This window comes from Hyla sarda, chromosome 1 (assembly GCF_029499605.1).
Source record: "Hyla sarda isolate aHylSar1 chromosome 1, aHylSar1.hap1, whole genome shotgun sequence".
NCBI lineage: Eukaryota > Metazoa > Chordata > Amphibia > Anura > Hylidae > Hyla > Hyla sarda.
Genome location: NC_079189.1, coordinates 428,155,792 through 428,183,231, shown reverse-complemented (window position 1 = coordinate 428,183,231; position 27,440 = coordinate 428,155,792). Strand labels below are relative to the sequence as shown.

The 27,440-nt window shown below is 42.0% G+C and overlaps 2 protein-coding genes across 3 annotated transcripts in view; both read right to left on the bottom strand.

Moving 5' to 3' along the window:
- Positions 1-24,826, bottom strand: part of LRRC74B (leucine rich repeat containing 74B) — a 38,979-nt gene extending 14,153 nt beyond the window's left edge. Inside the window, exons 1-7 of one of the 2 annotated variants that reach the window (XM_056552297.1) lie at positions 24,690-24,826; positions 16,965-17,142; positions 9,111-9,253; positions 8,773-8,905; positions 8,272-8,478; positions 1,752-1,861; positions 813-928 (exon numbers count right to left, since the gene is read on the bottom strand). In XM_056552297.1, the coding sequence (XP_056408272.1) occupies positions 813-928; positions 1,752-1,861; positions 8,272-8,478; positions 8,773-8,905; positions 9,111-9,253; positions 16,965-17,142; positions 24,690-24,692 (890 nt within the window). In that variant the 5' untranslated portion in view covers positions 24,693-24,826. Of the gene's footprint in view, positions 1-812; positions 929-1,751; positions 1,862-8,271; positions 8,479-8,772; positions 8,906-9,110; positions 9,254-16,964; positions 17,143-18,894; positions 19,310-24,689 lie in introns of those variants that run through there. The other variant, XM_056552293.1, reaches the window with a different exon arrangement.
- Positions 24,827-25,848: 1,022 nt separating this feature from the next.
- Positions 25,849-27,440, bottom strand: part of HSCB (HscB mitochondrial iron-sulfur cluster cochaperone) — a 28,453-nt gene continuing 26,861 nt past the window's right edge. The window contains exon 6 of the mRNA XM_056529671.1: positions 25,849-26,345. Coding sequence (XP_056385646.1) covers positions 26,257-26,345 — 89 coding nt within the window. The 3' untranslated portion in view covers positions 25,849-26,256. The remainder of the gene's footprint in view (positions 26,346-27,440) is intronic.

Here is a 27,440-nt window from a genome sequence, read left to right as displayed (position 1 = left end):
GGGACAGGAGGACGGGACAGGAGGACGGGACAGGAGGACGGGACAGGAGGTCGGGACAGGAGGTCGGGACAGGAGGTCGGGACAGGAGGACGGGATAGGAGGTCGGGACAGGAGGACGGGATAGGAGGACGGGACAGGAGGTCGGGACAGGAGGTCGGGACAGGAGGTCGGGATAGGAGGTCGGAATGTGACAACAATATATGAGGACTGCAAATGAAGTCAAAAGCTTCCTCCTTTGTTTATTTTCCACCCCAAAAAGGATTTGGAAGGAAAAAAACGGCCATGCCGGGTACTCAGCTAGTATATATATATATAAATGATGAAACTTGGTACACGTTATTTATATGTCAACATCTTATGCAAGGGTGGGGCGCGTTCCCTGAAGTCCCATGCAAGTCTATGAACCTTTGGATACATCTTCTGATTGCATTATTATGGGGCTGAAGATTGCCCAGGACAACCTGCTGATTGTCTGGGAGACAGGTGCAGAGAATAGTTAATGTGGGGGACGGGACATAAGGCTGTTATATAAGTTCGGATATGAGGATAAGAGTATCATTGTTGTTTTTCCTCTTCCATAAGGCTTAGGTAGGAAATGTCAGATACTCTGATACTATATGTATAAAATACAACAAATATCAATATATACAATGGGCCCTCAGAACCCTACCGTCTCTGGAAGGCTCCCTTACTTTGTCATAGATACACTGAATGCGTTTTAACACTGCATTGACGGTAGCTATGGTTTATCCTAACAACGATATCAAGTGTAACTAGAATATACTTTTATTATTTCACAAAAACACCTTTACCTGATATTTACTTCTTCTAATACATTATTAACCTTCAGAGCCTCTCCTAATGCCGTTGCTCCATCATTTCCAAATCCATTGTACGATAGGTCCACCGCTCTCAGAAAAATATTGGCCTACAATAAAAATGCCAAAAGCATGATGCCTGTATCACAAATAGAAATGACATTCCATGTTAAAGGGGTAGTCTGGTGGAATACATTTTTTTTTAAATCAACTGGTGCCAGAAAGTTAAATTTACAGGTTTGTAAATTACTTCTATTAAAAAATCTTTACCCTTCCAGTACTTTTTAGCAGCTTTATGCTACAGGGGAAATTCTTTTCTTTTTTAATTTCTTTTTTGTCTTGTCCACAGTGCTCTCTGCTGACACCTCTGTGCCTGTCAGGAACTGTCCAGAGCAGGATAGGTTTGCTATGGGGATTTTCTCCTGCTCTGGACAGTTCCTGATACGGGCATCAGGTGTCAGCAGAAAGCACTGTGGACAAGACAAAAGAGAAATTCAAAAAGAAGAGAATTTCCTCTGTAGCATACAGCTGCTTAAAAGTACTGGAAGGGTAAAGATTTTTTAATAGAAGTAATTTACAAATCTGTTTAACTTTCCGGCACCAGTTGATTTAAAAATCAGACAAATGCAGACAAAAATATCCCAAACCAGCTGAAAGTTGCTCATTTTACGATTCACAAAAATGGCCCAAGATCAGTGCGGGAACATGGCCTCAGACTGCATAGCTTCTGTAAAGTTGATATGTAGTATTCCTAAAAATTTCTACATAAAATACCCAAGAAAGCAAATGAGCTCCTCCAGTACATGAATGCACAGGTAGAATTTACTATTTGTATATACAGACAAGACAAGACTAATAAACATATTGCACTTGCAAATTATTTTCTTTAAGTGTTATAAAGTCTAGGAGACAATGTCAGCTACTAATACCTACCCCTAATCCCTTAGCAATGGCTACAGCTCCTTTTCCACGAAAATAGTTCCAGCTGAGATTTATTTCCAGCATTCCTGTGTTTTCAGCAATTGCAGCCCCCAAAATCTCACCTACACAAACGTAATATTGATTTACATATGGGATTTTTTCATGTTATATTTTTCGAATCAATCATACATTCTGAAACCTGACATCCGATCCCTATTATACCCGGCCTCCAGGCCTTATGCATCACATATCTTAATCAGAAAAATTTGAGGATATGCTCACCTGTCTACACTTTACAACCTATGACTATGTTTGTTCCAGACTCCATTATATCTACGAGATATACCATTTGCTATTATTTATTGATTCACCTGCCCTTCTTTGTACACCAGTGTTTCCCAACCAGGGTGTCTCCAGCTGTTGCAAAACTACAACTCCCAGCATGCCCGGACAGCCGAAGGCTGTCCGGGCATGCTGGGAGTTGTAGTTTTGCAACAGCTGGAGGCACCCTGGTTGGAAAACAGTATTGTACACCATTGATTGCTTTGGTTTTGGATATGGATCAGCCACATTGAATGGAGCTAATCCACATCAATGTAGAAACAGTATGAAAAATTTACATTCTACACATTGACACAATGCGGATTTCCATTGAAAACAATGGGACATGGTTTGGGGGCAGAATTAATTTAAGGGGTTATCCAGGAAAAAACTTTTATATATATATATATATATATATATATATATATATATATAATTTTTTTTATATATATATATATATATATATATATATATATATATATATATATCAACTGGCTCCAGAAAGTTAAACAGATTTGTCAATTACTTCTATCAAAAAATCTTAAAGATGTTCTCCACCATAATTGGATTTTAGTACGTACCTGGCAGACAGTAATGGACATGCTTAGGAAGGATATGCACTTGTCTTGGGGCTAAATGACTATGTTGTGAGATCACCATAACACTGTGGCTAGCTTTTTGTGAACTGGTATTTCCTGTTAGAATTTTCTTTTGTTGACTACAATTCCCATAATTCCATTTTCCTCCCTCCCACACATCAGCACCCAACCCATTGAAACATAAACAGGTTACATCCATTCAAAAGACCTGTGGTTTTCAAATCAGGGTGCCTACAGCTGTTGCATTAGTTGCAGATTAATCTCTCTCCCACAAAGCGATCCCTACACCCACTAAAGCAGACAGGCTCCCTGTCATCAGCTGACTAGTGATGTCAGGTATCGGCCGCATTGCAACCTGGGAAAAATCTGAGACAACAGTCATTTTGTATGACTGATAAAAATAAATATTGAGGTGAAAATCACATAAGAATTGTAAGAAAACCGTCACACACAGGTACAGACACTATATTATGAACTACACTAACTTTACAGCCCCTGTAGCATAGTCAAATAAAAAAATCCTGGAATATCCCTTTAATCCTTTCAGTACTTATGAGCTACTGAAGTTGAGTTGTTCTTTTCTGTGTAAGTGCTCACTGATGACATCTGTCTTGGGAACCGTCCAGAGTAGCAAATCCAGATAGCAAACCTCTTCTACTCAATGCAGCTCCCGAGAAAAGCAGAGATGTCAGCAGAGAGCACTGTTGCCAGACATAAAAGGACAACTCAACTTCAGCAGCTGATTATTATTGGAAGGATTAAGATTTTTTAATAGCAACGGACTACAAGGGCAGGATCTGCTCCCCCAGTATAAATGCACAACCGCATTTGGGGTTGAGCACTTCCAGCCATTTGAAACCACGTTGTTGTTGTTTGTTTAAATTTTAAATTTGGAGGTGTGTAAACTCCAACATTAATGCGCCTTGAATATCTACCAGGCAGCATTAAGGTAGCACCTGTGAGGCCAGGCATCCATAATAGCCAACTCAGGTGGGGCTTGCAGCTTGCCTCCCTCCTCCCATTGCATGTGTGCGTAGTAACACTGGAGGGTATCTGGAAGGAAGTTGTGAGCCAGCCGAATGCTGCCGTAATTGCCCACTGGCCCCTGTTCTGTTTATCAAGCACAGGTAGGATTAGCGTTAGGTCTCGCACCAAAATGAGAAACCTTGGCGTTGGTGTGCGGGCTCTGGTGTGTCCTTCATATAAGGATACACTGGCGAATGTCTCAATTTTAACATCAGTGTTGAGGGATAGCCAATGTATTGTTTACATCTACCACAGTAGTGCATCCATATTCTTGTATTGTATTCTAATTGTTACATATCCACACTGTTTATCTGGTGTAGGATTCTATTGTGGCACTTGTAGTCCGCTGCAGGCATCCTCCATTGTATGCATTTTTATGCTGGGGATCGCCCCTAGCAACGGACTACAAGGGCAGGATCTGCTCCCCCAGTATAAATGCACAACCGCATTTGGGGTTGAGCACTTCCAGCCATTTGAAACCACGTTTTTGTTGTTTGTTTATATATATATATATATATATATATATATATATATATATACGTTTTTTCCTGGAATACCCCTTTAAAGGGGTACCCCGGTGAAAACCTTTTTTCTTTTAAATCAACTGGTGCCAGAAAGTTAAACATACTTGTAAATTACTTCTATTAAAAAATCTTAATCCTTCCAGTACTTATTAGCTGCTGAATGCTACAGAGGAAATTCCTTTCTTTTTGGAATACTGATGACATCACGAGCACAGTGCTCTCTGCTGACATCTCTGTCTATTTTAGCAACCATGCAGAGCAGATGTATGCTAAGGGCAGCATGGTGGCTCAGTGGTTAGCACTGCTGCCTTGCAGTGCTGGGGCCTTGGGTTCATATCCCACTAAGGACAACAATAAATAAATAAAGACTTATTATTATTATTATTATAACGTCACCAGAGAGCACTGTGCTCGTGATGTCATCAGAGAGCATTCCAAAAAGAAAATAATTTCCTCTGTAGCATTGAGCAGCTAATAAGTACAGGAAGGATTAAGATTTTTTAATAGAAGTAATGTAAAAATCTGTTTAACTTTCCGGAGCCAGTTGATTTAAAAGAAAAAAGGTTTTCACCGGAGTACCCCTTTAAGCTTTTTTGCTGATTACATGCTGATTCTGTGATTCTTCAATCTGTTTGACAATGCTTTGTGCAAACAGAGCCTAGTGACAGTCAATTTTCCATAAGAGACGGCCAACACAGCAATTGTACCCATCTCTTTAATCCAGAAGTGACAGTCAGAGCCCTTATCTGTTTCAGAGACTCTACACAATAGTGAATTTATTATAAAGGTGGTATCAGTTCATTTGAATGGTAGAGATCAGTCAAAAGGTGTAAACATTTTTAGGTTAAATTCAAGAAAAACAATTATGACAAAAAATGGTTAAAGAAAAAAAAATGTTTTTAGTTTGGCAACAAAACTGATACAGTTCAAAAACAAGCTGATCAGAGTCTCTGGCTGACTCTGTAAGGCTTATTGAAGTGAATGAGGTATGGTGTGGGTACGGCAAAATATCTAAAATGTGGTGTGAATGCACCCATAAACGGATGCAGAAGGATGCAAGATGTCCATTAAAATAACAGGCAACAAATATCTGTTTACTTCAGTTATTTCATCCGTTTAATGTGTGCTCCGTTATTTAACATTAATGAACCCAGAACAGAACTGAAGACAATGGCTGTGTGAGCTTATGTGTGACAATGGCTGTGTGAGCTTATGTGTGACAATGGCTGTGTGAATTTACGTGTCACAATGGCTGTGTGAGCTTATGTGTGACAATGGCTATGTGAGCTTATGTGTGACAATGGCTGTGTGAGCTTATGTGTGACAATGGCTGTGTGAATTTATGTGTGACAATGGCTGTGTGAGCTTGTGTGACAATGGCTGTGTGAGCTTATGTGTGACAATGGCTGTGTGAGCTTATGTGTGACAATGGCTGTGTGAGTTTATGTGTGACAATGGCTGTGTGAGCTTATGTGTGACACTGGCTGTGTGAGCTTATGTGTGACACTGGCTGTGTGAGCTTATGTGTGACAATGGCTGTGTGAGCTTATGTGTGACAATGGCTGTGTGAGCTTATGTGTGACAATGGCTGTGTGAGCTTATGTGTGACAATGGCTGTGTGAGTTTATGTGTGACAATGGCTGTGTGAGCTTACGTGTGACACTGGCTGTGTGAGCTTACGTGTGACAATGGCTGTGTGAACTTACGTGTGACAATGGCTGTGTGAGCTTATGTGTGACACTGGCTGTGTGAGCTTACGTGTGACACTGGCTGTGTGAACTTATGTGTGACAATGGCTGTGTGAGTTTATGTGTGACAATGGCTGTGTGAGCTTATGTGTGACAATGGCTGTGTGAGCTTATGTGTGACAATGGCTGTGTGAGCTTATGTGTGACAATGGCTGTGTGAGCTTATGTGTGACAATGGCTGTGTGAGCTTATGTGTGACACTGGCTGTGTGAGCTTATGTGTGACAATGGCTGTGTGAAGTTATGTGTGACAATGGCTGTGTGAGCTTATGTGTGACAATGGCTGTGTGAGCTTATGTGTGACAATGGCTGTGTGAGTTTATGTGTGACAATGGCTGTGTGAGCTTATGTGTGACAATGGCTGTGTGAATTTATGTGTGACAATGGCTGTGTGAGCTTATGTGTGACAATGGCTGTGTGAGCTTATGTGTGACAATGGCTGTGTGAGTTTATGTGTGACAATGGCTGTGTGAGCTTATGTGTGACAATGGCTGTGTGAATTTATGTGTGACAATGGCTGTGTGAGCTTATGTGTGACAATGGCTGTGTGAGCTTATGTGTGACAATGGCTGTGTGAGCTTATGTGTGACAATGGCTGTGTGAGCTTATGTGTGACAATGGCTGTGTGAACTTATGTGTGACAATGGCTGTGTGAACTTATGTGTGACAATGGCTGTGTGAATTTATGTGTGACAATGGCTGTGTGAGCTTATGTGTGACAATGGCTGTGTGAATTTATGTGTGACAATGGCTGTGTGAGCTTACGTGTGACACTGGCTGTGTGAACTTACGTGTGACAATGGCTGTGTGAGCTTATGTGTGACAATGGCTGTGTGAGTTTATGTGTGACAATGGCTGTGTGAGTTTGTGTGACAATGGCTGTGTGAGCTTATGTGTGACAATGGCTGTGTGAGCTTATGTGTGACAATGGCTGTGTGAACTTATGCGTGACACTGGCTGTGTGAACTTATGCGTGACAATGGCTGTGTGATCTTATGCGTGACAATGGCTGTGTGAACTTATGTGTGACAATGGCTGTGTGAGCTTATGTGTGACAATGGCTGTGTGAACTTATGTGTGACAATAGTTGTGTGAGCTTACGTGTGACACTGGCTGTGTGAGCTTATGTGTGACACTGGCTGTGTGAGCTTACGTGTGACACTGGCTGTGTGAGCTTACGTGTGACAATGGCTGTGTGAAGTTATGTGTGACAATGGCTGTGTGAGCTTATGTGTGACAATGGCTGTGTGAGCTTATGTGTGACAATGGCTGTGTGAGCTTATGTGTGACAATGGCTGTGTGAGCTTATGTGTGACAATGGCTGTGTGAGCTTATGTGTGACAATGGCTGTGCGAGCTTACGTGTGACAATGGCTGTGCGAGCTTACGTGTGACAATGGCTGTGCGAGCTTACGTGTGACAATGGCTGTGTGAGCTTACGTGTGACAATGGCTGTGTGAGTTTGTGTGACAATGGCTGTGTGAGCTTATGTGTGACAATGGCTGTGTGAGCTTACGTGTGACAATGGCTGTGTGAGCTTACGTGTGACAATGGCTGTGTGAACTTACGTGTGACAATGGCTGTGTGAACTTACGTGTGACAATGGCTGTGTGAACTTACGTGTGACAATGGCTGTGTGAACTTACGTGTGACAATGGCTGTGTGAACTTACGTGTGACAATGGCTGTGTGAACTTACGTGTGACAATGGCTGTGTGAACTTACGTGTGACAATGGCTGTGTGAACTTACGTGTGACAATGGCTGTGTGAACTTACGTGTGACAATGGCTGTGTGAGCCTAACTCTTTGGAAAAGAAGAGCTTCTTCGCTGTCTCAAAAAATGAAGGATCTTACATATAGCAGTTAACTGTATGACCATCGCCCTCTAGTGGCAAATGGATGTAATGTTTAGGGAATGCTCACATCAGAAACATTTCTTAAGGGATTGGCAGCAGAAATCTGTTATATAATCTAAGATTTCTTCAGTGGTTTTCCAGTGTGTTTGCTGAGGATTCAACAGGGCGAACCCATGTTAAGGCTTCTCAATGCTACATCAAAGATATATCATGTCTCTTCCCTTTTTCTTTCCACAAGGCAAATTTAATGTCCGCATAAAAATAAAAGTCTGTACAGTAGTTCAGGGTATCAGCTATGGCATAGATTCCAACTGAAATGAATGGGAAGCAGATTCCACGTGAAAATAGCCCAGCCTGAACAAAGCCTTACTGCGACCTTTCCTGCCATGTTGCACTAGGCAATGGTTTAGATAGGATGGCATCTAAATTTATGTCTGATTTTAGAAAGGTTTTTCTGTACCTGATCCATCTCCAAACATGTTATGGCTGAGATCCATAGATTCCACCTTCTGATTGTTCATAAGGGCTTCAGAAAAATAGGAAGCAGCCTGATCATCAAACTCATTTCCAGACAGATTCACCTTCTGAAGGGTTATGTTCTCCATGAGCATCAGTGCGATTGCTTGGGCACCTTTCAGTGCAAGTTTATTGTCACACAAGTGTAACTCTGAAAGCACATAAATGGCAGATATAAGCATCTTATTGTTGGAAAAATGACATTATGTTACAGACAGGGACATAGATATAGGGAGTGCAGAGGTAGTAGTCCCAAATGTCCCACTGCCACAGTAGACACCAGTATTATATATGGTACATAGAGGACTCTGCTGACAATTGTACATTGTGGCCCAGAAGGCACCTACTGTATGTGGCCATTGCTTGTGCAGACACTTATGATCAGTGGATATCAGGACTATATTCATCTAACTTGTGAATTATCATAAGCACCAAATAAACAAACCTGAAATATAGCAGTTTTCCTTTAACATATCTGCAATTGCAGCTGCTCCTTCTCCTTCCAGCCAGTTGTCACTGAGATCTAAATTCACAATTGATGTGTTGGTGACCAAAGAAAGAGCTATCGCTTTAGTAGCCTGGAATAAGACAGCATATTAGTTTACAGTCAGGTAAAATTAGAAATTCATCAGATTTTTTTTACAATTAGTATTACAATATACTATATAAAGAATAATTATAGTTCCAAGACTTTTCAAGATTTAATTTATTATTCATTTATTTGAGTTATTTTTAAACAAAATTATGTCCTCCACACTCTTCTAGGCTTTTATTAGTTCATACCTGTGCACCCAGCCCATGATGCCTCATTACAAGCTTCGAGTCCCCCATATGACGCAGGAAGTAGGAAACTGGAACTACGCCAAATAGCTGGCAGGCTGAGATGTATCTGGCTTTACCAGAGGGATCATAGGAATGTTTTACTACTGCAAAAATAAAGTACATGTTTATCTAAGTAGGTGTATAATGCTTATTTATTAGCAAAGCCATACCATATCATTATCTAGTAATCTCTGTATGATAAAGCATATTATATAGAATTATAGGTGAAGGCTTGTGTGTCATCAATGGAAATAGAATGCATACATATACTGTAAGAATATGAGTTCATGTGCATATATCCCCCTAGCAACTATCAAAGCAGGTCTTCACCTTAATGTAGATCAGATTAGTACTGCTGAGATGGCAATGGCACACTGTTATGGCCGACAAGCTGCTTCTTCCCTTCCCTATTCAGTGACAATCCAGCTTTAGGGTCTATTCACACGTACAGTATCCTCTGCATATTTGATGCGCAGGGTTGGGAGCTCTGTTCAATCAATTAATTTACATTGAAATCTGCAGCATAAAATCATGCACATCAAATATGCGCATTATACTGTATGTGTGAATAGACTTTGGAGTTCACACGTGCGTATTTTCTGCTGCAGATTTGCTCAAGCAGATTTTGCTGCCCATTGAAGTCAATGGGCAGCAAAATCTGCATTAGATCGGCAGCAAAAATAAGCACGTATGATGTACCCTTATAGAAACAAAAGAAAAGGTTTTCTTACTCACCAGCTAGATAGCTATACTTTATACACTACTCAAAAACAGGGAACACTAAAATAACACATGCTAGATCTGATTGAATGAACTAATCGTATGAAATACTTTCGTCTTTACATAGTTGAATGAGCTGACAACAAAATCACACAAAAATTATCAATGAAAATCAAATGTATCAACCCATGGAGGTCTGGATATGTAAAATCACACTACAGGCTGATGCAACTTTGATGTAATGTCCTTAAAACAAGTCAAAATGAGGCTCAGTAGTGTGTGTGGCCTCCCCATGCCTGTATGACCTTCCTACACCTGGACACTCTCCTGATGAGGTGGCCAACTCCTGGACAGTCTCTGGTGCAACGTAGCGTTGGTGGATGGATCGAGACATGATGTCCCAGATGAGCTCAATCGGATTCAGGTCTGGGGAACGGGTGAGCCAGTCCATAGCATAAATGCCTTCCTCTTGCAGGAACTGCTGACACACTCCAGCCACATGAGGTCTAGCATTGTCTTGCATTAGGAGGAACCCAGGGCCAACCGCACCAGCATATGGTCTCAAGGGGTCTAAGGATCTCATCTCGGTACCTAATGGCAGTCAGGCTACCTCTGGCAAGCACATGGAGGGCTGTGCGCCCACCCAAAGAAATGCCACCCGACACCATTACTGACCCACCATGAAAACGGTCATGCTGGAGGATGGAGGCAGCAGAAAGTTCTCCACAGCATCTCCAGACTCTGTCATGCCTGTCACATGTGCTCAGTGTGAACCTGCTTTCATCTGTGAAGAGCACAGGGCGCCAGTGGCGAATTTTCCAATGTTGGTGTTCTCTGGCAAATGCCAAACGTCCTGCACAGTGTTGGGCTGTAAGCACAACCCCCACTTGTGGACGTCGGGCCCTCATACCACCCTCATGGAGTCCGTTTCTGACCGTTTGACACAAATGCACATTTGTGGCCTGCTGGAGGTCATTTAGCAGGGCTCTGGTAGTGCTCCTCCTGCTCCTTCTTGCACAAAGGCGGAGGTAGCGGTCGTGCTGCTGGGTTGCTGCCCTCCTACAGCCTCCTCCACGTCTCCTGATGTACTGACCTGTCTCCTGGTAGCACCTTCATGCTCTGGATACTACGCTGACAGACACAGCAAACCTTCTTGCCACAGCTCGCATTCATGTGCCATCCTGGATAAGCTGCACTACCTGCGCCACTTGTGTGGGTTGTAGACTCTGTCTCACGCTACCACTAGAGTAAAAGCACCGGCAGCATTCAAAAGTGAGCAAAACATCAGCCAGGAAGCATAGGAATTGAGAAGTAGTCTGTGGTCGCCGCCTGCAGAACCACTCCTTTATTGGGGTGTCTTGCTAATTGCCTATAATTTTCACCTGTTGTCTGTGCCATTTGCCCAACAGCATGTGAAATTGGTTGTCAATCAGTGTTCTTCCTGAGTGGACAGTGTGATTTCACAGATGTGTGACTGACTTGGAGTTACATTGTGTTAAGTGTTCCCTTGATCTTTTTTGAGCAGTGTATGATAGGACTCCCAAGTTGTTTATGAAAGAGATATGTAAGTTTTTCATAAACCACAATTATTTATTATTTATGAAAGAGGTATCTTTCACAATTGTTTTATGTCTGAAAAAAAAAACCTCTGTACACAAGTAGTTGGAGTTTCTATGTGTGCTCAAGAGTCACTGTCCAAAGCAAGTCATGTTTTGATGTATTGAGAAGAACTATGTATATTCTTGTGAGAATCCATTACATGGCCAGTGTTACGGCAGGAAAGTTGATGATCTCCTCTGTATTTCGGACTCTGATGAATCTGTCCTGCCTATGAAAGTGGAATATTTTAATAAGAAATAATTTAAATCTAAGATTTATTTACCATCATGATATGACAAAAATTGTCTTTGTGAACTTGATGTTAATGGGTATACCTGTCAAAATGATTATTACCTCTTTTCTAGTTATATATTGCCTAAAAATCACAGTATTTGCAATGGTGTTATTAGGCAGCCTATTCCTATCAACATTTTGACCCAATTTCTGTTGTATTAAAGGGGTATTCCGGGCAAAAACATTTTATCCCCTATCCAAAGGATAGGGGATAAGAAGTCTGATCACGGGGGGCCCGCTGCTGGGACCCCCCACGATCTCCCTGCAGCACCCGCATTCTATGCGGGAGCTTTGTCTCCAGTTTCAGAAACCTCCGGGTTTCTGGGACTGGGGACGTCACGCCACGCCCCCTCTATTCATGTCTATGGGAGGGGGTGTGATGGCCGCCCTTGATCAGAAATCTTATCCCCTATCCTTTGGATAGGGGATAAAATGTTTTTGCCTGGAATACCCCTTTAAGTTTGAGCAAAGAATTTGAGCAAAAATTAAGCAATTTCAATAAAATTTAGACAGTAAATACACAATTACAATTATATCCAGTTTGTATAGGTTTTATTTTATTTTACTTCTTTTGAAAATATGTAAATACAATTCTGGTATAGGGGGCTATTATAAGCAATCCTTTCATTGCTTATACTATTCAATGCTATGCAATGGCATAGCAGTGAAAAGTTAAATCGGTGCTCTGCTAGTACAGTCTGACTGAGGTAGAATGTATTAGAAAAAAAACAACCACATGGCATACCATTTTGGAAACTAGACCCCTCAGGGAATGTAACATGGGATAAAGTGAGCCTTAATACCCCACAGGTGTCTTTTGCAAATGTAAAAAAAAAAAAAAAATTACCTAAAATGCTTGTTTTCCCAAAAATTTTACATTTTTAAAAAGGGTAATAGCAGAAAATACCCCCTAAAATTTGAAGCCCAATTTCTCCCGATTCAGAAAACACCCAATATGGGGGTGAAAAGTGCTCTGCTGGCGCACTACAGGTCTCAGAAGAGGAGTAGTCACATTTGGCTTTTTGGAAGCAAATTTTGCTCTGGGGGCATGCCGCATTTAGGAAGCCCCTATGGTGCCAGGACAGCAAAAAAAAACACATGGCATTACATTTTGGAAACTAGACCCCTCGGTGAACGTAACAGTGTTACAGTGAGTACTTACACCTCACAGGTGTTTTGAACAGTGGGCCATAAAAGTGAAAAATTTGATTTTTTTTGCACTATATTGATAGTGTTACCCCAAATGTTTCATTTTCACATTGGGTAATAGGGCAAAAGGCCCCCAAAACTTGTAGAGCAATTTTGTCTGAGAAAAAAAATACCCCATATGTGGATGTAAATTGCTCTGTGGACGCACTGCAATGCTCAGAATAGAAGGAGTGAAAATTTTGTTGAAATTGAAGTCGGGGGTCATGTGCATTTATAAAGCCCATTTTAGAAACTACACCCCTCAATGAATGTAACAAGGGGTACAGTGGGAAATAATACCTCACATGTTTTTTGAAAAGTGGGCCATAAATTGAAAAATTGGATTTTTTTACACTAAAATGCTGGGGTTACCCAATTTTTTACATTTTCACAAGGGGTAATATGAGGAATTGGGTTACAAATTTTGGAGGGCTTTTTCCCCTGACTATGAAAATACATCCACATATGGGGTAACGTGCTGGGCGGGCGCACAACAAGGCTCAGAAGTCATAGAGGTCACTTTGTATTTGTGACCTTTGGCATATCAGTAGCTGACGGTTACATACATTCCGAGGAAAATACAAAAATGAAACCCCCACATGTGACACCATTACAGAAAGTACCCACCCTGAGGAATGGGTATAGGGGTAAAGAGGACATTTTGAATGCACGGGTGTTTCCTAAATTTATTTTCCAGGAATGGATGAAGGGTAGCTTTTGAAATTGCAATTTTTAACCTATGCTCTGCTTCATTTTTCTGGGAACAACTAACATGTGACTCCGAATTGTCGCCTGGAAATACGACAGAGCTCAGCGAGAACTCTTCACATTTGAGGCGGATGTTTGGTACGGACCTAACAGTTACATACATTCAGAGGAAAATACAAGAAAGGAACACCCACATGTGAACCTATTACAAACTACACCCCCTAGGGAAGGTGTATAGGGTGAAGTGGAGATTTGGAACAGACGGATGTTCCCTTTATTTATTTTCCAGGAATGGATGAAGTGTACTATGGGGGGAATGAAAATTGCAATTTTAGTACTGATATGCCAATTATTTTCCCAGAATGATGACCCAGAGTACAGCCAAAAGTAAAAATGATGCCTGCCCCAAACCCTATACTCTGAATCATCATTCTGGGAAGGGGCTGTGTGGGGCTGTCCCTATTCTGTTACCTCAAATGCGCACCCCGCTCAGGTGGGGAGAGAGCGTTGTGCATTTGAGGCAACTGCAAACCTCCAATGCTGTTGACTCTGTGTCCTATGACCCATTTTTTAGGGGGAAGAAAAAAAAAAAAAAAAGATATTGGGGGTATTGGGAATAAGGTTTTGTTTTTGTTTTTTTTGGGGGGGGGGGGGGTTGGTATAAAATTTGGAAGACAATGTACCCTGGACTGGTACATTGGAGTCGAATTTTGGGGAATGAAAATTAGGGCAAAGGATGGAAAATGTAGTACTCCATGGAAGTGTGATATTCGCTGAAGCAGCCTATGCAGAGGCCAGGATTATCTGGGAAAGTGTCGCATTGAGTGGTGGTGTCCTTCCGAATCCCCCTCTTGCGACACACTCTGCATTTCTTCTGAGATCGTCCCTTCTTTACAGTGTTGGGGATCACACCTGGAAAGTGTTGGCCGGGGACGATCCGGGGACCTGAAGTTCCAGAGGTGCTCTGACCCGCTCTTTGGCGGTCACCATAGATGAGGGCCTTTAGAACTTCCTCTTGGAACTCCAGGTATGTCCCTGTGTTGCCAGCGTACTTGTACAGTACAAAAGAGTTGTACATGGCAACCTGTACCATGTACACCGCAACTTTTTTGTACCATACCTTTGTTTTCCGCAGTGCATTATATGGCTTGAGGACTTAATCAGAAAGATCAACTCCCCCCATATACCGATTGTAGTCCAGAATACAATCGGGCTTGAGGACCGGTCCCACGGTACCTCGCACAGGGACAGGGGTGCTGCCGTTCCCATGAATAGTGGTGAGCATAAGGACATCCCTCTTGTCCTTATACCGGACCAACAACAGGTTCTCATGGGAAAAGGCACGGGACTCACCCTGGGGGATAGGAGTCTGCTGGGGATAGGAAGGAAGGCCTCTGATTCTTCTGGACTGTCCCACAAGCGACCGTGGATCTGGCGGCGAGGGATGTGAAGAGAGGGATACTAGTATAAAAGTTATCCACGTAAAGGTGGTAACCTTTATCTAGCAATGGGTGCAAAAGGTCCCAAACGATTTTCCCGCTAACACCCAGAGTGGGGAAACAATCTGGGGGTTCAATGCGGGAATCTCGTCCCTCATACACCATAAACTTGCAAGTGTACCCAGAGGTACTCTCGCAAAGTTTATACATCTTCACGCCATACCGCGCCCGCTTGGTAGGGATGTATTGCCGGAAGCTGAGTCTCCCCTTAAAGCTGATGAGAGACTCGTCAATTGCGACCTCCCTTCCAGGGACATAGGCCTCCCAAAATCTGGCCCCGAAGTGATTGATGACCGGCCTGATTTTATACAGGCGGTCATACGCGGGATCAGTTCGGGGGGGGGGGGGGGGGGGGGGGGGGGACATGCCGCATTATCAGCATAATGCAAACATTTCCGAATGGCCTCGAACCGGGAACGTGCCATGGCCATATTGTAGAGCGGGATCTGGTAAAAGACGTCCCCACTCCAATATTGCCTGACACTGGGTTTTTTAACTAGACCCAAATGCAGCGCAAGGCTCCAAAAGGTCCTCATTTCGGCTGCATCGACTGGAGTCCAGCCGCCGGGTCTAGCTAAAAATGAGCCCAGTTTAGCGGCGACGAACTGTTGGGCAATAAAATAAAAAACCGCTTAACCCCGAAAAAATGCACCCGCCTGAACCCAAAAAAAAAATCACTGACAGCGGTGGGCCAGGCTGCACACACAGGTACGGTCTGTCCACATAGTACACGCCTGCTACAGGTGGCACGGACCGCCTATGGGCGCAAAAAATAAATACGCGTTAACCGAAAAAAGTGCCTTTACTACAAAAAAAATCCAAAATACGCTGATCAGTGATAAATCACTGACAGCGGTGAGGCACGCCGCACACACACACAGGTAAGGTCCGGCCACACAGTACACGCCTGCTACTGGTGGCACGGACCGCCTATGGGTGCAAAAAAACCCGCTAGAAAACCCGGAAAAAAAAGCGGCGGCACCACAAAAAAAAACGCTGATCAGTACTACGGGACTGATCAGCGGCGGGTGGGCTTTAACAAACAGTGGCGGACCGCACTTTTATAACTAAGAGGGTCCCGCACACACGCTTGGAAAAAAAAAAAATAAAGATTTGCGCCCAAAAAAAAAGGCTGGCGGCAGACCGATCGATGTGCTGCGATCGTGGACATGGGGGGTCATGATGACCCCCCTGGGCAATATGCCGAGATGCCTGCTGAACGATTTCAGCAGGTATCCGGCTCCGGTCCCCAACCGGCTAGCGGTGGGGACCGGATTTCCCACGGGCGTATGGATACGCCCTGTGTCCTTAAGGACTCGGAATGCAGGGCGTATCCATACGCCCTGTGTCCTGAAGAGGTTAAAAAGCATGGAGGAAAAAACAAAATACATTAAAAAAAATTTTTATCGGCCCATGTTAAACAACATAATCTATCAAAGTTTTGATCTAACAAAGATCTAACACAGTTTGTAAGTTAGATGTGCCATCCAGCTCACTGATAACTGTCTTGTGCTCTAAGGCTAGGTTCACACTACAGAATCTCCGGGCAGAGCACCGATTGAATCAGTCGGCGCTAGGACTGCACGGACACTGCAGTCTCCAATAGACTGCAAAGTGTTCCAAAAGTATTTCCGCCTGAAGAATGTGATTCCAAAGTGTGAAACCCATTCACTATACTATACATTTTAGCAAGCAGAATTTTTGCCTGCAAATTCAAAGCGGAATTGCAGGCGGAAATTCCGTAGTGTGAACCTAGCCAAGTGTTCTAATGTTATGGGTAACTCAGATATCCACTCCAATAACAAACCTTCAACTTCTAAGTCTGTGTCCCAGTCATCAGGATCGTCTTTAGGTATGTCCGAGTCTTCAGGGTGATTTTCTGGTACAATTTCTTCTGTCTCTTCATTTGGGTGTATATCCTCCTCAGTTTCCTGTTTCTCATCTTCTTCAGTCACGGACATTGCTGTAGCTGATCTTGGTACAATCTGGTTAAGATGCAATAGTTCATGATTATAACATAAGTGTTTACATTTTTAACCTACCTAGTTATTTTATTAAATGACCGTGCAAAGAGCAGAGCCATGTACATAGAGACTGTACAGCAGAACATAATGGCCCATACCAAGTTCCATATACTGCTACATATGTGGTGCGCACTAGGAATGATGTTCAGGGTTATGATGAGGGTAGTAATTTCCTCGACAGAGTCCTAATCTCCCACATCCCCAGACCCCAACGAATAACCTTCAGAACCGGGGTAACATAAACCGGAAGATGCCCATGTGGTGTGCAAAGATTCTTCTCTTGCCCTCCTGTCTCCCATTCCTGGAAGAAAGGCCGGAACCATCCCCTACAGGAGGATACCCACAGAGGAGCTAGTGCCATGTAGCTAAGTGTTGTTAATCCAGTATTCCACTATTTGGGTGCGTTCACCTGAGCGGATTCTGTTTTACAAACCTGCTGCGAGTTTGAAAGGGACAGGCTCTACTTGGGCTATCTGCAGCAGATTTTTTTCCATGGCGGAATCTCCGCTATGGAAAATCCACCGCAGACCCCAATGGCTGCGAGTTTGAACCAAAATCGGTGTGAACGCACCCTTAAAATAAAACTGTTCCTCCATACAAAGCCCATGAATGACCAAAAGATTCAATGCAATGTGAACAAGTTAACCCTGCACACTCAGTGTATGCTCTAGTCTTGTGGTGCAAGACAGAAAATACATTCAAAGGGATACTCCGCTGCTCAGCGTTGGAACAAATGGTTCAGAACACTGGAGCACGGGAGCTTGTGGCGTCAAAGCCCAGCACCCTCATGACATCACACTCCGCTCCCTCAATGCAAGTCTATGGGAGGGGGCATGACAGCCATCACGCCCCCTCCCATAGACTTGCATTGAGGGTGCCGGGCATAACATTGAGGGGGCGGGGCTATGTCGTCACAAGCTCCCGTTGTTCCAAACGCTGAGCAGCGGAGTACCCCTTTAATGCGGAAAATACACTTTGCATTATTATACAATCCTGGAGAGAAACGTTCTATGCATCCAGCAAACCTATCATATCTCTCAGCCACCCAACTATTCTGTGCTGGGTAGAAACTGGAGATGGTGTACCAGGCCACCACACATGTAGAGAGAGTGGTTCTATCACCAAAACACTCATTTTAGGGAAGAATACTTCCATATGTACAGGAGTGATTGACAGATTTTCTTCTATAAGTGTCTGTATCAGTGCCTTTACCCCTTTTAGATCCTGCTTCAAATCATTTGCTCCAGGTCGTTGATGCAGACAGTTTTATTTATCTCCCTCAATGTGTTTAGAGATGATCATTACTTGCCAAGTAATGTGTACCATACAAGCTTGTGGCAGGTGTATAGTTGTAGTATATACAGAAGGGGTGTAATGTATAAGAATCACAAGTTAAGGAAAAACTGCAGCAGTTGCCCAAAGCAATGATCAGATTTCCCCTCAGCTCTTAGCTGTGATCTCAGTTTGCTATAGGGGAATGGCTTGTAATAGGTGTGTGGCTTATGTCAAAAAATTGCATGCACACATACAATTTACAAAACTTCTATATCTATCAATCTAGACAAATATACAGGATTTATGATGCTTAAAATTGCATAATAATATTTTACATAGTTTGTGCTTTTTCTAGTGAGGGTGTTAAAATGAATAAAATAAAAACACATACAACAACAAAACAAAGCCCAAACAAATAATCCTCTCTAAATAACTTACTTTATTGTCAATGCTACCCCGGCTCAGGTGCGATAGTGGTCTGCTTGGTGGTCTGCTAGGGATCCTTCCTAAGGAACCACTGACTTCTTCCTCCTCAGCATCCTTTGCCTCTTCCACTGCAGGCAGCATTGGACTCATGTCCTTAGAAAACCTCTTGCTTAACACCATATTGCAGTGAACTGGGCTTACAATTCACAATATTATAGCTCTAAATATGTTCCTAGTAAAGGTTACAACTGACCTACTACTAAAACATATCCCCCAAAATATAAGAAACACAGCAATGAATAAGAAACATTACACAGCTAAATGCTATATACAGAAGACAGCAGGCAGAGTCTGCTCAGATTTGTGTTGACAACACATAACCTTGCTTGGCAGTTTCTGTATGTTGAGTGACATTGGCACAAACCAATGGGAGCAGGTGAGCTCAGAAATCAGCCAATCAGAAGTCAGGGGCGGAGGTGCTAGGCACCTTGGTTTGTTGTACAGTCACCATGGAGATGGTCACTGCAGTGATTCTTTCTGATCATGTGTGAGATCCCCAGCCTGACACAGAGCATGCACACCATTCACACTTGTTCACATGTCACAAGTCCATGTTCACATGTCGCATTTCTGTTGCAGTCATCAGAAGTGGAAAAATATCTTACAGTTTCTAAATAAAATCTGAAAAATGCTCTGTTCTGCACCCGCCCTGTTGTAACTGATGAAGTCCTTGTTATGTAACCCCTTGAAGACCAGCACTATAATAGTAAGTGGTAAACATATACTAGACTGATTTCCTGCAAAAATTTACATGGCAAATCCACAGCAGATTACAGTACAAGCAAAGTAAATCTGATCTACACACAGCACCAATGTTACTGTCAGAAACTGAGCAGCAGTCCGAAGCTTAACATCACTTGATGCCACAGATTTGTCAATTGCATTAAAAGGAGAACTCCAGCCAAAACTAACCTCTCCACAGGATAGGGGATAAGTAGCTGATCATGGAGGCTGACCGCTGAGACCCCCGCGATCTCCAGCACCGAACCCAGCTCTCAGTGAGGAGTGCGCGCTGTAGACTACACAGCTCCATTCATGCGGTATGAGGGCTTATTTTTTGCGCTGTGATCTGAAGCTTTTACCGGTACCATTTTTGTATTGATCGGACTTTTTGATTGCTTTTTATTTATTTTTTCATTATATATAAAGTGACCAAAAATACACTATTTTGTAATTTGGAATTTTTTGGCGCAGACGCCATTGACCCGGCGGTTTAATTAACAATATATTTTTATAGTTCTGACATTTACGCACGCGGCGATACCACATATGTTTATTTTATTATGATTACATATTTTTTATATGTAATTTGGGAAAAGGGGGGTGATTTAAACGTTTAATAAAAAAGGGGTTAATAGGTGTTTTTTTTTTACTTTATGGGGGAGATTTATCAAAACCTGTGCAGAGTATAAGTTTCCAAGTTGCCCATAGCAACCAATCAGATCGCTTTCATTTTTATCAAGGCCTCTGCAAAATGAAAGAAGCTATCTGATTGGTTGCCATGGGCAATTGAACCACTCTTCCCCTGCACAGGTTTTGATAAATCTCCCCCTATATTCTTTTTACATATTAGATTCCTCCTACAGATCAATGTGGTTTCATAGAACCACATTGATCTGTGTGCCCTGCGGTTGATTGATAAAGCCTGGTCCTGCCAGGCTTTATCATTCACAGCGCAGCAGCCAGCATAGGACGTTCGGACGTGAGATAAACCCTGTGATCGTGTTGCGGAGGGGCGATCCACCCCACTGGACCACCAGGGATGGTTTAAATGTCCCTTTAGACTTCCCCATCAACTTTGACAGCGGCGATCTAAAGGGTTAATAGCCGACCACAGCAATCGCCACATGTCTGCTATTATCGCCGGCCCCGAGCTACAGGAATCAGCAGGAGGACGGCCAGTATGATGCTTGCTCGAGTCAGGAGCCTGCGCCGTACATAGGTTGAAGTCTCAGGACAAACCGGCTCATCCTTAGATGGCAACTGGTTAAATCAACTGGTGCCAGAAAGTTAAACAGATTTGTAAATTACTTCTATTAAAAAATCTTTACCCTTCAAGTACTTTTTAGCAGCTGTATGCTACAGAGGAAATTCTTTTCTTTTTGAATTTCTTTTTTGTCTTGTCCACAGTGCTCTCTGCTGACACCTGATGCCCGTATCAAGAACTGTCCAGAGCAGGAGAAAATCCCCATAGCAAACCTATGTTGCTCTGGACAGTTCCTGATACGGGCATCAGGTGTCAGCAGAGAGCACTGTGGACAAGACAAAAAAGAAATTCAAAAAGAAAAGAATTTCCTCTGTAGCATACAGCTGCTAAAAAGTACTTGAAGTGTAAAGATTTTTTAATAGAAGTCATTTACAAATCTGTTTAACTTTCTGGCACCAGTTGATTTAACCAACTAAGACATTATAATAACTTGTCACTGCCTTTTTGCACACTGCAATAGACCGTATCTATTGATAGGGAGACATGGGTTTTCATAAATCTCCTGCAATATTTTTATAACAAATACAATTTATTTAAAAAATATTTTTCAATTACAAAACAACTAAATAATAATAATAATACACATTTGTTATCACCATAATTTTACTAGCCTCCAATGGGTTAAAATAAATCTGTATATCTGTATATTTATCTAATATTTTCAATTACTATATACCCTCAGGCTGCAGTCACAGTAACTGGATCAGAACCTGTTTAGGGAATTCAGGGGAAAACTTTATTGCATTTCCCTAAAAAGATCTCTTGCTATTGTTGGAAATAAATTTACAGAACACTCAGGATCAAAATGCACCCATCTGTGTGTCATACATCTTAAAGGGAACATGTCACCAGATTTTACCCTACATAACTGATGGCAACACGTCATATAAAAGGTATAATTTCTTACCATGTCTGGAAGTTCTGCTCGCTTGTGATACCGAAAACGAGTTTTAAAAGTGCCCCACATCGTATGCTCTTGAAGGCGCGCAGCATCCCAACTAGACCCTGTACTCACGCCTACGACTGACAGCCCGAGCACACCCGACGTCTCTGTTCTGCTCCCTGAACTCTGGCACTAGCCCAGTTTTATACCCAGGCTTATATCATTTCTGGGCCTGCACAAGATTTCAGTAAAGAGCCATGCCCAGGCTGCCACTCCTGAGTAGTAGTGATGAGAGCCCTGGGCGCAGAAACTAGAACAGGATGCCACACACCCCACGACTGCTTGAGCCTCATTAGGACACAATGCAGTACAATGTTAAGACTCATTTTCTGCACTATTGTGGAGAGGAGGACATTCAGGCATGATGAGAACCCAAATTTTACCCTATGTAACATGTTGCCAGCAGTTATATATGGTAAAACCTGGTGACAGGTTCCCTAAAATCTGGTTAAAGGTTTCATTTATATTGTATCTTTTTTTTTACTTTTTTTTTTTTATTAGGGTGCTGTAGGGTGCTGTCCCACATACCGTATGTCACACTGTGTAAAATGTGCTGCACAGCGGGAATATGCCGCATATTCTGCAAAGAGCATGTACACCGGGCTACCCATCGGCAGCCCTGTATGTTCAGTGAGGTTTGGGGGATGGGGCTGAGTTAGCATTATGTGGGACCACGTACCCTAAAAGCCCAAACCGGGAGTGGATAATAAAACACAAAAAATTCATAGTGAAAACACTTCTTCCCCCATCCCCCCCCCATCAACTTGTAATTTTAGCTTAAACATTTAAGTGTTCCTGTCATTTAGAAAAACTTTTGACATTTCAGAGACATGTAAAAAGTTTTGATTGCTGAGGGTCTGAATGTTCAGACTACAACCAATTTCTAGATATCACCAGAGGGGCGCTGCACTTCCCGGCTAACTGCGATCTCCGTCCAGCAGAAGTAGACAGATTCCATTTTACTATTTTTGTTCAGATAAGACTTTATGATCATTTATTATTTTTTTTCCTGAAATATGTGACAAAAAATCAGCAAATATGACATTTGGACTAAATTTGTTTTTGTAGGATCATAATCATTATATTTAGTTTGGGAAATTCTGCAAACAGAGATACCAGATATGTTAATATTTTTTGTTGCTCCTGAGTGTGCTTCATAAACCCAGAGTGTACTCTTTAAAAAGGGACTCAATGATGGGATACACCCAAAATTATTAAAAGAGTTTAGTGGTGAGCTAGCAAAACCATTAGCAGATTTATTTAACCAATCAATGGTAACAGGAGCCGTCCCGGAAGATTGGAAATTAGATTGTTGTGCCCATTCACAAGAAAGGTAGTAAGGAGGAATCAAGCAACTATAGGCCAGTAAGTCTGACATCAATAGTGGGGAAATTAATGGAAACCCTACTAAAGTATAGGATTGTGGAACATCTAAAATCCCATGGATTGCAAGATGAAAAACAACATGGGTTTACTTCAATAAGATTTGTTTGACATGATCTCCCTGATTTTTTTGAATGGGTGACTAAAATAATAGATGGCGGAGGTGCAGTAGACATTGCATATCTAGATTTTAGGAAGGCTTTTGACACTGTCCCACATAGAAGACTTATCAATAAATTACAGTCATTGAGCTCGGACTCCAATATTGTTGAGTGGATTAGAAAGTGGCCGAGTGAAAGACAACAGAGAGTTGTGGTCAATGGAGAATATTCAGAGCAAGGTCTTGTCACCAGTGGGTACCTCAGGGATCTGTACTGGGACCAATATTGTTTAATATCTTCATTAGCAATATTACAGAAGGTCTCGATGGTAAGGTATGTCTTTTTGCTGATGACACAAAGATATGTAACAGGGTTGATGTTCCTGGAGGGATCCGCCAAATGGAAAAGGATTTAGGCAAACTAGAAGAATGGTCAGAACTCGGGCAACTGAAATTTTATGTGGATAAGTGCAAGATAATGCACCTGGGGCGTAAAAACCCTCAGGCAGAATATAGATTATTTCACACAGCCCTGACCTCAGTATCTGAGGAGAGGGATTTAGGAGTAATTATTTCAGAAGACTTAAAGGTAGGAAGACAATGTAATAGAGCAGCAGGAAACGCTAGCAGAATGCTTGGATGTATAGGGAGAGGTATAAGCAGTAGAAAGAGAGAAGTGCTCATGCCGCTGTACAGAACACTGGTGAGACCTCAATTGGAGTATTGTGCGCAGTACTGGAGGCCGTATCTCCAGAAGGATATAGATACTCTAGAGAGAGTTCAAAGAAGAGCTACTAAACTAGTATATGGATTGCAGGATAAAACGTACCAGGAAAGGTTAAAGGACCTTAACATGTATAGTTTGGAAGAAAAGAGACAGAGGGGATATGATAGAGACTTTTAAATACATAAAGGGAATCAACATGGTAAAGGAGTAGAGCATATTTAAAAGAAGAAAAACTATCACAAGAGGACATAGTTTTAAATTAGAGGGGCAAAGGTGTAAAAGTAATATGAGCAAGTATTACTTTACTGAGAGAGTAGTGGATGCATGGAATAGCCTTCCTGCAGAAGTGGTCGCTGAAAATACAGTGAAGGCGTTTAAACATGCATGGGATAAGCAGAAGGCTATCCTTCATATAAGATAGAGATAGGTATAAGGCTATCCTTCATATAAGATAGGGCCAGGGACTATTCATAGTATTCAGATTATTGGGCAGACTAGATGGGCCAAATGGTTCTTATCTGCCGACACATTCTACGTTTCAATCACCACATTTGAGCTCCTGTGACCATTAAAAACACCCCCTAGAGCATTAAAAAAATGTTCCTACCATGTTTTCATAGTAGTTGCGGATGACTAATCTTCAGAAAATGAGGTTGTAATATGTCCCATGCTGTAAGCAAATGCAGCTCAAGTAGTCCCCTGGGCGGTGTGGAGTTTGCATGTAGTCACGGTGTACAGGGCTGTAATCACTCTCCTCCTGTCCTAAACACACCTACATGGGTGTGTTTAACAGCCTGGGCATGGAGGAATCTTCATCTCTGCTACATGTATCCCGCAGGCTGCTGCACTGCCTCTGGGTCCTAGCGCCGCCAGTCCTTCCCCTCAGCAAAAGCATTGGACTGTATACATCTGATCAACAAGGGACAGACAGTGCTGAACAGCTTTCCTATTACTTTAGGTAGATTGTTTAATAAAAAGTTAGCTAGGGGTTCTTTCCTACTACCTTCATCATCCTATCTCCAATGCCCATGTTTCCCATACAGTGTGCCTCCAGCTGTTTTAAAATCACAACTCCCAGTATTGGCATGCTGAGAGTTGTAGTTTTGAAACAGCTGGAGGCACTCTGTATGGAAAACACTGGCTTATCCTATTATCCAGTGTCTGGGCAACTATGGAATAATTGCTGCAAAACTACAACTCCCTGCATGCCTGGACAGCCTGAAACACAATGATCACATACTAACCCTGATTAATGAAGGTATGTACTGACATTAGCTAGTGTTTCCCATACAGTGGGCCTCCAGCAGTTTCAAAACTACAACCCTCAGCATGCCAATACTGGATGTTTTTAATGGTTACAGGGGCTCAAATGTGGTGATTGGTTCCCTTTAAAAGGGGTTAAACTCTGGCAGGCAGGAGCGCGCCTTACATCCAATGTCCAAACTTGGTTGTCCAACATCTGTCTGCAGATGGGTAATTCCCCCTTTTGGAGGAAATTCTGGCTTGGCATTTAATCTCTGATCATGTTTTAAGGCTCATTAGAGGGTAGCACTGTAGAGCAAGTTCTTTCCTTCTGGAAATGAGCTGCTTTGCAACGACTTGTGATACTCAATACATCAGTTGTCCCCTAGACCTGATCCAGAATATTACAATTGAAAGAAAAAAGGCATTGTGTGTGACTATTACTCTACCCTTAATGTATTTGTGTATAAAACTGGTATTACTAATACATTGACATATATATTTCCCACAAATAGGAATCAACATTTAAAAAAATATAATTTAATATTATTGCACTGCAGAAAACAATTGTCAAACCCAAACACAGTTATCTACCAGATAAAAATACATTGATATATTAAAATGTAACCAGATGACAATAATAACAACATGTCATCAACACTTGTTTGTTCACCACAGCACAATCAGATGACATCATTCAGCAGCCTCAAGGAGTGGGCACGACAACGTGGATCAGCAGAGTCGTACCAAATATGTGCGTAATAGTCATTCCTTTTAAAGTCTTTAGTTGTTGAGAAAAAAAATAAAATAAAAAGTATGTGTAAGAATGCTTGGAAGCTAAAAGGCAGTTTTCCTGGTGAGATTTGGTGATCATTCCATAGTGATCACTCACAGTATATGTCAACACTAAACAGAGGTGCAGAGTCCAATTATTACGGAATCATTTTCTTCTTCACTTGATCAAGTATGTTTACATAGTACTTCATCTTTACTAGTAACACTTTAGCACAATCAAGGTCACCTGAAGAAAGAACAAAGATACGATAAGCATGAAAATATTTTATGTTTGGCCATGGGGCAGTATTGTGCTTATCTAGGAGTAGAAAAACATTCTTTTATCCAAAAACAGTGCCACACCTGTCTTCAGGTTGTGTGTGTTAAACAACTCTGCTCAATTCACTTCAATGGAAGTGATCTGCAATACTACACAGAAAACACAGAAACTGAGGACAAGAGCTGCGCTGTTTTTAGAATAGAGGATAACTCCTTTAATTTACCACAATTAACACAAGAACTTTACTTCTGTACATACAACTGTTGCAGCCACAAAAGATTAGTGTAAGGGCAGTCACAGCCTTTTTTCTTGGACAAACACTGCAGTTTGCAGATAATAACTGATGAAATGCTGTGACACTTAACTGGTTAAATAATGGACATGGAGTGATCTCAGATGACAGTCATTACTAGTAGATGTCAGCTGCAGATAGTAGCCAGTACCTGAGTAGCATACTCCCTCACCAACCCATGCCATAAATGTATGTCATGAGTGGGGAAGGAGATAATGAAAGGGCTGACACAAAACCTTAGTGCCAGGATGAAATTCTTAGTCAACCTGTCATCAGGGTTTTGTCATGGCCTGGCTTAGCAAAGAACTGTCTAAAGCGATACAGTTCCCATATAAGGTTTTTGATAAACGGATTCCTCAAAACGTGTACAAATTTTAATCCGTATACAGTTTGAAAAATTATGTCCAGTTGCATCTGTTTTTAAGGAAAAAAACTTATAAGTTTTTAACTTTTCATTCCATTATGAATAAAGTTTCACTTGTTTGATTGAAATTCCAAGAAAAAAACTGTGCAAAGACAAAAACCGTATGGAACCATATGCACATATGGTTCTGTACGGTTTCCATTGACTCCCATGTTAAAAATGTTTTTATATGTTTCAATACGGTTTTTCACCCGGACCAAAAACTGTGGTAGGCTACGGTTTAGAGTAACGGGGGGAAAAAAAACGGACACAACCGGATGCAACTTTTGTCATACGGTTTTCAATGGAGTCTCAATGTATGCGATTTTCAATACGGTTCTGTACGGTTTTCAAGTTAAAAACGTAT